The sequence below is a fragment of the Pristiophorus japonicus genome, chromosome 2, assembly GCF_044704955.1.
Source record: "Pristiophorus japonicus isolate sPriJap1 chromosome 2, sPriJap1.hap1, whole genome shotgun sequence".
NCBI classification, from domain to species: domain Eukaryota; kingdom Metazoa; phylum Chordata; class Chondrichthyes; family Pristiophoridae; genus Pristiophorus; species Pristiophorus japonicus.
The window spans coordinates 71301480-71313867 of NC_091978.1; the positions used below are offsets into that span (position 1 = coordinate 71301480).

At 44.6% G+C, this 12388-nt stretch overlaps 1 protein-coding gene across 1 annotated transcript in view; it reads right to left on the reverse strand.

Annotated features, from left to right (window-relative positions):
- LOC139228763 (A disintegrin and metalloproteinase with thrombospondin motifs 12-like) overlaps positions 1–12388 on the reverse strand; it is an 801719-nt gene that overhangs the window by 443335 nt on the left and 345996 nt on the right. The window contains exon 9 of the mRNA XM_070860105.1: positions 2447–2591. Coding sequence (XP_070716206.1) covers positions 2447–2591 — 145 coding nt within the window. The remainder of the gene's footprint in view (positions 1–2446; positions 2592–12388) is intronic.

Consider the following 12388-nt stretch of genomic DNA (forward strand, 5'->3'; position numbering starts at 1 on the left):
GCTATGGTTTTATATTTTGCATCTGTTTTTATATTTGTTCAACTCCATACTCTCCTGCTTTCCCACTAAGAGACCCAGTGGAAACCCACCCTGGCCCAACTTTCCACAGGAGTTGCTCCTATTTTTTTGGAGCAACTAGTTTTTTTTGGAGTATCCTAAAAATCGCAATTCTCCCCTTTTAGTTTGCTCCAGTTTAAGTAAGTTAATTCAGTTTTTTTTCTCAGAAGGGGGCATTACCAGCCACTTATGCCTGTTTTGGCCATTTAAGCAAGTTTAGCCAGCGAAAAGTTACTCCAAACTAACTTAGGCCAGCGTATGTGTCCACTTTTATACGCTCATAAAAACATTGCGGAGACTTAAGAAATCAGCACAGGTAGCCAGAGATGGTGGTGGGCGGGGGGGGGGGATGGTGGGGGAGGGGAAGGTAGAGGATTTTCCAAAGCATTAAACACTTCACTTTTAACAATAAAGAAGCATAGAAACCATCATAATTAATAAATAGTAAGAAATGAAAAATAAATCAAGTAATAAGAAATAAAAAGTCCTACTTTGCCGACTGGAGCACGCACCGGCAAAGCCGTTCGGCAAGGGTGAGGGGCAGGATCCACAGAAGAAGCACCGGGAGAGCTGCTCCTGTTCCCATGCCAGATCTTTGCCATCACTCCTGACTGAGTGATGGCAACGTAGCTGGGAGCAGCTCGGCATCAATGTGGAGCACCCGGGCTGCTCAGTCAACCCGACTGTTTGACTTTGGGCACATACCAAATGATCGATTAAGATAACATCTCCTTGCCTCCCGCCCCTTCCCACCTTGCTCCCTTTTGTTAACTCATTTTCAGCTGCCCTCACATCTCTGAATCTTTCGCATCAATCTCAGCCCTGTGCAGTGCATTTACTAATCACTCACACGTCTCCTCGATAAATGCTCCACTATGAGGCATCGATCCAACTCTCTCCACAAATCTACTGCCTGCTCACAAATCAATCTTAAAGCAAATATTCCTTTCTTGCTGCTAAACCCAAATTGTCCTTTACTGAGCTCCATGAATGATACTGTATTGCAGAGGTGTTAGCTCACTGAATGCCCAGGGCAGATGCTATCTTTTTAAATTCAGTTTAAAATCATTATTAATGGAATAGCAAATACTTACTTCTCTCTCGGGTACATTTTCCTCTGGTCAGGTTCTCTTGCTTCCGACTTATATCTACGTTCCCCGCTCACATGGACAAATGGAGCAGAATAAGGGAATGGGACCACAGTGGTTACATTCCGGGACAAATAATCCACAGTGCTAGTGAGCCATTGCACATGTGCGCATGCTCCAACGCGCATGCGCAACGCTGCCGGTACTCAGAAACACGCTGGGCCCTAGCCCCGCCCATCTGCCAGCTGTGCTGACCCAGCAAGGCGATAGCTCCGCCTGCCCCATTGGTTTCTGCTGCGCTATGCCAAGAGCCTGCATCGTTCAGACTGCGGAGAGAATAGCAAGGTAACTTTTAGGCACAGTTTTTGTTCCAAAAAGTCGCGCACTTCATGGAGGTGCGCCGTTCGAAGCGTGGGGGCAAACTTGGGCCCCCAGTGCTCGATCACTCGTGAAAATGAACAGATAATCAGTACTAGACTGATGTGAATTAAATCACATTCACGCAAAACCATTAGACCCTTAGAAGTCAGTGGTGGAGCACAATGAAGCTATAATTACTGCATGACAGCATGGTATGATACATCTGTGTCTGCACTTGTGGTATGCTACACAATTAATTCCTGATCTCAAATTAGGTTGCATCATGGGACTGGCTTGATGGAGCAATTGGTCTTTCCCAGCCTTTCTGTTTTGTACGTTAGTGAAATGATATCGAATACTTGGTTTCATTGAGCTATTTTGGGACTCCTTCTCTCCAGAACCAGCTTGATGATATTTGCAACAGGGAAGTATAGCCTGTGTACCAGAGAGGTTCCATTCATTTCAATGGGACATAGAAGTTTGGAGCACACTAGGAGTTGATCTGGAGCTAACTGGTTCTAGAAAAACATTTTAATAGCTGGTTAGTTTACTGCTGTAGACTATTTTATGGTTAACACAACTGACACTTAGCAAGGATGAGCCAACATGTCTCCACCTTTATGTCAATTGGTATTGGTTTCCCTCAAACCAACAAGAGCAATTCAAATTTCTACAAATCAATGTATGTAAAGATGTTGTTATGGTGTGAGACTTCTCAATGCTTCAATTAAATATTTATCTCAGTTCATGATAGGAGGGGGCAGAATTCTTATTTCTCCAAACTGCACCATTGTGAGTAGTTGTCAAGAAAATTAAAATATCTTCGTGCCTGTATTCATAAGTTGCACATTGATGATGAATTTCGATATGATGCCATAAACATGTCCACTTAAACCTCCCACTACCATGTTAATTTACAAATAAACTAGACCGTAACTTACATCCATTTCTTCACAGAAGGTAGAGTTGGGTCCATATTGGAGCTGACATTGATGATGGACATCGTACAGTACTCCTGGAGCGATGGTGGGAACCACTAATTTCTGTTTAGTCGGTGGATCATTGAGACAGAAACCCCAGCCTCGACTGTAGATAGAAAAACAGAAAAGCTTATTGGTACAATATATAAGGGGTAATCTTCATGGATGGACAACCATGCAGGCACGTGTCCGAATTCCCAATATGTGCTCCCAGCGAGCAAGGCTCTGAGCCGGGAGTGCAAATTAACAGAATTTTCCCTATAATATCATAGAGCCTGGGAGATGGAAGGTTGCTTGACTGCCACTGAGAGCACTTGAGATGACAGTGATGGTCAACCTCAAGCAGTTTTTGGATGCAGAAGGCCCAACAGCAGATTGTTGCATCCCTCAGTGTAGACCATGGAAGTCTGACACAACTGGCTGCTTGACGCCAACAAGGGCATTGGCTGAGAGGCTGGTGGGATAGCAGGCAGGCAGCCATCCTAAGAGAAAACATGTGCCTCTCCCATGGTGCTCTGGCACTCTCATGGGGCTGAGCCTCAGCACTCCCACTGCTCTGCCTGAGTGCAAGAGTGAAGCGAGGCCATTCAAAAACACCTTTTACTGTGTTCCTCATGGCTTGAAAGTCAGAGGAAATGGCAGCGGTGTGAGCATCCAACAAGGCTGTCAGAGCACTGGAGGCTCCATGACTATGGACCCCCCTGCTGTAGTCACCGATCTGACCACTTTCTCCGTGGTTGACTGCAATATTGCAATGTCCCGTGCGAGGACCCACAAAGGTTGGAGCTGGATTCCTCCACACTCTGTGCTAGTATGCAGAGGCTTGTGGCAGGCAACCCACTGCACCTAGAAGTTCCCTGCTGTGCAGCAATCGGTGTGTAATCTGGGCTATCAATATTACCATCTGTGCTCTCCACAGCAGGCCTGAGAAGCGAGCTGTACCTCCGGCAAGCTACTTCCTGGGCTGTAATGTATGCACCTGGGAGTATGCTCACAGGTTTCTGGAGCTGTTGAATTGGGAGTGACTTAGCCAGTCACATGATGTTCACAAGACTCAATAAAAGCCCAGCCAGTTGGGTTCATGGGATCCACGATGAGGCAGGTGGTTGTGAGCCTGGTGGATGAACTGGTAATGTGTAGTATGATTGTTAAACCTTTGCTAATAAACCAACTAGTTCTTAATAGCAATGTGTTGCTATGAATTCTTAAGCAAAGAACCCATGAAGCAAATACATTACACAGGGCAATGAGATCCCCATCCAGTGTACTCGTGCGAGGAGTATCTCTCCGTACAGGCCTGTCTATCCAACCCTCTGCACTATGTCGGGTCCCAGTAATGGAGCTGGTGCCTGCAAGTGTATGATCGAGTGACATTTAGTTTTGCATTGTGCTGCCCTCCTGTTCCTCTTCTTGCCCGTGTAGCTTCTGGACCTGAAATGCAAGAGGGGGACAGTTAGTATCAAGGTGTAAACAGAGAGAGAAGAATAGCTGCTGAAAGCAGCTGCACTTGGTCATGCAGTGTGTGTAAGGTGATGCTGGAGTTGGAAGGGAAAAAGAGGGCAAGATTCACAAAAACTCTGTGGGACATGTTCTGCAGCCTTGCCAGTGGCTGCAGGCCTCCTTCTCGAGTGGGGACAGGACTTGAATGTCAGCTCATCTGCGTGCCTGCTCCATTGTACTATCCAAAAAGGGCATGCGTTAGTGGTAGCCTAGTGGAATGTTTTGAGGATGTGAATGTCATGAATGAATAGTGCAGAGGCTATATGAAAGGTGAGAGTTGTGGGAAAGTGAGAAAAGAAATAGTGAGGAGAGTAGCAGGTGTGCTACTGGCCTCTTCGGTAAAAAACATTAGTTCATTCAAAGCTGACACAGTCTTCTTTTAAGGCTTGCCAGAAGAACATCAGAGATAAGCTAGTCAAGTAATGAGAGACAATGGGGCGCCATGAGTCATGGGCGATTTCGCAAAACAGGCGATAGCAAATCGAAAGACGTATTGCACGCCGTCAAATTTTTTTTGAAAAGAAAATCATGCGAAGGGTAAAACGGGCTGCTGATTTGTTATCGCTCGTTTGATGAAATCGCACAAGACGAATTTCACCCCCAATGACTCATACTAGAAACATTTTACAAGCTTTTTTATTCATTTCACGGGATGTGGGCAAGTCCAGCATTTATTGCCTTGGAGAAGGTGGTGGTGAGCTCCCTTCTTGAACCACTACAGTCCGTGTGGTGAAGGTACTCGTACAGCGCTGTTAGGGAGGGTGTTCCCGGAATTTCATCCAGCAACGATGAAGGAACGCCAAAATATTTCCAAATCAGGATAGTGTGTGACTTGGAGGTGGTGGTGTTCCCATGCGCCTACTGCCCTTGTCCTTCTAGCTGATAGAGGTCGCGCGTTTGGGAGGTGTTGTCGAAGAAGTCTTGGTGAGTTGCTGCAGTGCATCTTGTAGATGGTACATACATACTGCAGACATGGTGCGCCAATGGTGGAGGGAGTGAATGTCGAAGGTGGTGGATGGGGTATCAATCAAGCAGGCTGCTTTGTCCTGGATGGTGTTGAGCTTCTTGAGTGTTGTTGGAACTGCAATTATCCAAGCAAGTGTAGAGTATTCCATCACACTTCTGACTTGTGCCTTGTAGATGGTAGAAAGGCTTTGGGGAGTCAGGAGGTAAGTAACTCGCCGCAGAATACCCAGCCGCTGACTTCCTCTTGTTGCCATGGGGTGTAACGTTGTTGATGCAGGGCGGTGAGGGGTCACCGGTTATGCAGCGGTCCGGGGTGCTAACTGCGGGATGCGCGGCAGCGCCTCCGCAAACTCCCGGGCAATTTTCCGGGAGGCGGTAGCGCCAACCTCCCCCGGGCGAAAACTGTCTTGTGCCTCGTTACCGCCCCCCAGATGTGCTAACGGGGCTATAAAAAGGGGCAATTTCAGCCCCTGAGTGCCTTCTCTATGGAACAATGTAGATCAAAGAGTGAGAGAAGCATAAGTTTCTGATAAAATGACATTACTAACATCTTACTATTTATTATTTTGAATGAGTCACAACAGATATTGAAGCAAAACATGAACTGCACAGGTAAGAATGCCTACACAATTCCAAGCTGGTAAGGACCGAAGGGCTGCTAAGCTATGGAGAAAAGTCCACTGTGAGTTAATTTAAATGGATGAAAAGTCAGACCAGTGGGCCCACAATTTCATGACCAGTGCTCCCTGTGAGTGGTGCTCAGCACCAGGAATCAGTCCTTATCTATAAATAACCTATCTGTTAAGTCTGTCTGGTCTGAAAGTGTCTGGAAGGACTGACAATCATTTTTACTTTTGTCTCAGGTGCAAAGAAAGCAGCTGGTGAGAGCTGGAATCATAGCAATTGGCGTGAGTGGTAGGATACTAATATCACACACAGTCCAACTGGATGAAATCAAATTAAACAGTACAAAAGAAGGAAGTAGTATTATTTAAAGTTGACAAGGGTTCAGAAAGATGATAAAAATGAAAAGCATTAAGTAGCCTGATTGGCTGCAGAACAAAGAGACAAAGATCATGCATATTAGCTAGAGATGCTTAAAATAGAGGAGCTAAAGGAGCAACACATACATTAAGCAGATGAGAACTGTCAGTGCTGATGAGTAGGAATATCAGCGCAAACTCGAGGCTCAACAGAATAAGCTGCAATTTGTGACCTCAAGAGCATTAGGATCCTGTCTACTAAATGGTTTGATTGTTAAAAATAGTTTTTACTAAAAGTTTCTCATTTACCATACAACTTTTTGATCGATAATCACATCCAAATCCGTTTAGGCAATGATTTCATTGATTTATTGTGTACAGGCGTTTCACATGTTTTATACCCTTATATTTTTCCACAATGGATTCCACCCAGTATTTGCAAGGACAGATACTTAATTTGCATTGATTATTTGAATGGTTTCAATTTTCCCCATATTGGATACCTGATTTAATAGCTTGATATGTAAAACAAATGTAATATTACTGGAAGTGCTCTTGTCCATACAATTTTATTAAAAGCAGCAATGGATCTGGAGCATAGCCCCTTGAGAATACACCTAATCGCCACCATGGTTTTCTTCATTGCTCATCATCTACTGTTTTCATCTTAAAATTAAAAATAAATTATGTACATCAAGGTGATGGAGACCAAGGAATGGAACTTTCTATTTCAGGAACCCAGTGTTAGAATCAAGCATTCCCAGGTCAGTATAGCATAAATATGTGTATATATATGGTAATCCACATGGAGGAATGACCTCCTTTACTCTGCCCTAACAATGTTCCTCAGCGGAAACCTCAGAGAAGCACCTATTACTCATCATCATCATAGGCAGTCCATCGGAATCGAGAAAGACTTGCTTCCATTCTTAAAATGAGTTCTTAGGTGGCTGAATGGTCCAATACAACTCTGACCTGAAACATTAACTCTGCTTCCTCTCCACAGATGCTGCCTCACCTGCTGAGATTTCCAGCATTTTCTGTTTTTATTCCAGATTCCAGCATCGGCAATATTTTGCTTTTGTATTCGTGCTGAATTTGGGATAGTTTATGAAGTAAAAGGTCAGTGTATAACCCATTGCATTCTACATCTGTTTTTATTGTTCATGTAATTTTCAATCCAGCTAACTAATTTGATATTCAGTCCCTGTACTTCTTTAAAACCCTTCGATGTGGAATTCAATCAAATGCCCTCTGAAAACCCATTAAGAATATATCACTAGCCCACTAATTCAGCTACCACTTCAAAGATTCCAGATATTTAACACATGAGCTATTTCTAAAACCATTCTCCCTTCACCTTATGGTGTCTCTGATTTTCAGAAGAGCAAGTACACCAAGGTTAAACCAATTGACCTATCATTGCCTGATTAGTATCTCACGGTTTGTGAATGTTGCCACTGCAATCATTGAGCTCTTGGAAATACTGAGTGTCACCTATTTATTCATTCACTTCTGTCAGGATTTGACAGTGTATCTCACACAATCCTGGCTTTCTATAAATAATTTAATCTCTTGAATTTCTCTATAGCATGTTTACTAATCTTCTAGGTGTGCTGTAGATTACAAACAAGCTTAACAACTCATGAAGACTGGTGCAAAAATGCAATTAGTCTTATCTGCAATTTCCTAATTTCTCAATTTACCACAATGTTTGTATCCAATTATTCCTGAAAGTCTGAGCCAATCTTTAACACTATCTGCTTCCTAAAAGTTAATCCCTCTTGAGGCTATCCAACATTTCTCTCTTCTGATACTCAGCTTACTTATCCTTAGCTGATTTTTGGACAAATCCTAGCCTTTGTTGTTTTTTAACACAGTAGTATAAGATCATCTGTGTTTATTTTCAACATTTTCATTGCAATTTGAGATTTTCACCACACACGAGTGAGTTTAAAGAAGCTTAACGTTAATGGAATGAGCAGGTCATGATGTTTAATAAATTTTGGAACATTCAGCAGAATTGAAAGAAAAAGAAAGAACTTACATTTATGTTGTGCCTTTTACAACTTCAGGATGTCACAAAGCACTTTACAGTATTTTTGAAGTGTCATTACTGTTGTAATGTAGGAAACACGGCAGCCAATTTGCACAGAGCAGTGTCCCACAAATAGCAAAGTGGTAACGACCAGATATCGGAGTACAAATACACAAATTACTAAAAGTTGCGCCACAGGTTAACTAGGTCCATAAAAGAGCAAACCAAGCAGTAAGGTTTATTTCTAGAGGTATAGAATTGAAAAGTAGGGAGCTATGCTAAACCTGTATCAAACCTTGGTTAGATCACACTTAGAGTACTTCGTAAGTTCTGATCACCATATTATAAAAAGAATATAAGAGGCACTGGAGAGGATGCAGAGAAGATGATACCAGAAATGCGAGGGTATACATATCAGGAAAGGATGAACAGGCTAGGTCTCTTTTCTCTTGAAAAAAAGGCTGAGAGGTCTTTAAAATTCTGAAAGTTTTTGACAGAGTAGATACAGAGAGAGATTTTCCACTTGTGGAGAAGAGCATAACTGGAGCCCATCAATATAAGATAGTCACAAAAAAAATCAAGTAAGGAATTCAGAGAAACTTCTTTACTCATGGGGTGGTGAGACTGTTTCTATAGCCAATTAGTGCTGAATTTGGAATAAATACAGAAAATGCTAGAAATCTCAGCAGGTCAGGCAGCATCTGTGGAGAGGAAGCAGAGTTAACGTTTCGGGTTGATGACCCTTCGTTCTGACCTGAAACATTAACTCTGCTTCCTCTCCACAGACGCTGCCTCACCTGCTGAGATTTCCAGCATTTTCTGTTTTTATTCCATCAATGTCGATTCAAGCACTACGTGTGCAAGGGCTGTGGAACAATGGGGCACCTCCAGCGAATGTGCAAATGACCTCTGACTCACCACATCGCAGAGACAGCAGAGGACGACCGATCCAGCGCGGATCACATTGAACGAGCAGGAGAGGCAACTCAACCTGAGGATGAAGAGGAAGTGTATGGGGTACACACCTTCACCACCAAAAGCCCTCCGATAATGTTAAAAGTTAAACTTAACGGCATTCCAGTCTCCATGGAATTGGACAAGGGGACGAGTCAATCAATCATGAGCCAGAAGGCTTTTGAGAAACTGGGGCAACAAGGCACAGAGGCCAAAACTGAGCCCGATTCACATAACACTGCGCACGTACACCAAAGAACTCATACCTGTTATCGGCAGTGCAGCAGTGAAAGTATCATACGACGGAATGGTGCATGATTTACCACTATGGATTGTACCAGGCGATGGCCCAATGCTAATCGGCAGAAGCTGGCTAGGAAAGATCCGACGGAACTGGAACGACATCAAAGCACTGCCTTCGGTGGATGATGCCTCGTGCGCCCAGGTGCTAAACAAATTCCTGACGTTATTTGAGCCAGGCATCGGCAACTTCACAGGCGGCAAGGTGCAGATCCATCTTGTTCCTGGGGCACAGCCCGTTCATCACAAGGCCCGAGCAATCCCATATATGACGCGAGAGAACGTCGAGATCGAGCTGGACAGACTTCAACGAGAGGGAATCATATCGCCAGTCGAGTTCAACGAGTGGGCCAGTCCAATCGTGCCGGTGCTAAAGAGCAATGGGACGGTCTTTGAGGATATAACGAGCATGGTGGATAGAGGTGTACCAATGGATGTGGTGTATTTAGATTTTCAAAAGGCATTCGATAAGGTGCCACACAAAAGATTACTGCAGAAGATAAAGGTACGCGGAGTCAGTGGAAATGTATTAGCATGGATAGAGAATTGGCTGGCTAACAGAAAGCAGAGAGTCGGGATAAATGGGTCCTTTTCGGATTGGAAATCAGTGGTTAGTGGTGTGCCACAGGGATCGTTGCTGGGACCACAACTGTTTACAATATACATAGATGACCTGGAAGAGGGGACAGAGTGTAGTGTAACAAAATTTGCAGATGACACAAAGATTAGAGGGAAAGCGGGTTGTGTAAAGGACACAGAGAGGCTGCAAAGAGATTTAGATAGGTTAAGCGAATGGGCTAAGGTTTGGCAGATGGAATACAATGTCGGAAAGTGTGAGGTCATCCACCTTGGGAAAAAAAATCAGTAAAAGGGAATATTATTTTAATGGGGAGAAATTACATGCTGCGGTGCAGAGGGACCTGGGGGTCCTTGTGCATGAAACCCAAAAAGTTAGTTTGCAGGTGCAACAGGTAATCAGGAAGGCAAATGGAATGTTAGCCTTCATTGCGAGAGGGATGGAGTACAAAAGCAGGGAGGTCCTTCTGCAACTGTATAGGGTATTGGTGAGGCCGCACCTGGAGTACTGCGTGCAGTTTTGGTCACCTTACTTAAGGAAGGATATTCTAGCTTTGGAGGGGGTACAGAGACGATTCACTAGGCTGATTCCGGAGATGAGGGGGTTACCTTATGATGATAGATTGAGTAGACTGGGTCTTTACTCATTGGAGTTCAGAAGGATGAGGGGTGATCTTATAGAAACATTTAAAATAATGAAAGGGATAGACAAGATAGAGGCAGAGAGGTTGTTTCCACTGGTCGGGGAGACTAGAACTAGGGGGCACAGCCTGAAAATACGGGGGAGCCAATTTAAAACCGAGTTGAGAAGGAATTTCTTCTCCCAGAGGGTTGTGAATCTATGGAATTCTCTGCCCAAGGAAGCAGTTGAAGCTAGCTCATTGAATGTATTCAAGTCACAGATAGATAGATTTTTGACCAATAAGGGAGTTAAGGGTTACGGGGAGCGGGCAGGTAAGTGGAGCTGAGTCCACGGCCACATCAGCCATGATCTTGTTGAATGGCGGAGCAGGCTCGAGGGGCTAGATGGCCTACTCCTGTTCCTAATTCTTATGTTCTTATCTGCGGGGACTACAAAATAACGACCAACCGAGTCTCGTTACAGGACCAGTACCCACTACCTAAAGCGGAGGACCTATTCGCAATGCTAGCAGGGGGAAAGTCATTCACCAAGCTAGATCTAACCTCTACTTACATGACACAGGAGCTGGCTGAACCGTCAAAGAAATTGACGTGTATCAACACGCACAAAGGACTGTTCATGTACAACAGATGCCCCTTTGGGATTCACTCAGCTGCGGCCATCTTCCAGAGGAACATGGAGAGTCTGCTGAAATCGGTTCCATGCACCATGGTGTTCCAAAACGGCATCTTGATCACTGGTCGCAACACCACCGAATACTTGCACAGCCTGGAAGAGGTTCTAAAGCGACTGGACAGAGTGGGACTCAGGCTGAAACGCTCCAAGTGTGTTTTCCTGGTGCCAGAGATCAAATTTCTGGGGAGAAAGATTGCGGCAGACAGCATCAAAACCACGGATTCCAAGACGGAGACCATCAAGAATGTACCCAGATCACAGCATGTGATGGAGCTGCGTTCGTTCCTGGGATTCCTCAATTATTTTGGTAACTTTCTACCGGGGTTGAGCACTTTGCTGGAACTCTTGCTTTTATTGCTTCGCAACGGTGACGACTCGGTTTGGGGTAAATCTCAAGAGACAGCCTTTAATAAGGCCAGAAACCTGCTATGCTCTAACAAGTTACTTGTATTGTATGACCGCTGTAAACGTTTAGTACTAGCTTGCGCTGCGTCGTCGTACGGGTTCGGTTGTGTGTTACAGCAAGCAAATGTGTCAGGCAAACTGCAAGCGGTTGCATATGCGTCCAGAAGCTTATCCAAGGCTGAAAGAGCCTATAGTATGGTTGAGAAAGAAGCATTAGCATGTGTATACGGGGTTAAGAAAATGCACCAATACCTATTTGGTCTCGAAACCGACCACAAACCGCTTACTTCACTGCTCTCAGAAAGCAAAGGTATCAACACCAATGCTTCGTCCCGCATCCAAAGATGGGCACTAACATTGTCTGCGTATGACTATGTAATCCGTCACAGACCAGGGACTAAGAACTGCGCTGAAGCCCTCAGTCGGCTACCATTGCCCACTACCGGAAATGGCGAAACCCCGCAGACTTGCTTCTTGTAATGGTTTTGAGAGCGAGGGGTCACCCGTCATGGCTTGCCAGATCAGGACCTGGACTAGCCAAGACCCTAGTAAAAAGCTGCATCCTTAAGGGGAGCTGTTCAGTGGTTCCGGGGGAAATGCAATATGAAATTAAGCCGTTCCACCGACGTAAGGATGAATTGTCCATCAAATCGGATTGTCTCCTATGGGGAAAATCGCGTGGTTTTGCCAAAAAAAGGCAGGGAAGCATTTATTCGCGACCTACACAGTACCCACCCAAGCATAGTCATGATGAAGGCTATCACCAGGTCACACATTTGGTGGACCGGCATTAACTCTGAATTGGAGTCATGCGTACACCAATGCAACACTGGCTCACAGTTGAGTAATGTACCCAGGGAGGC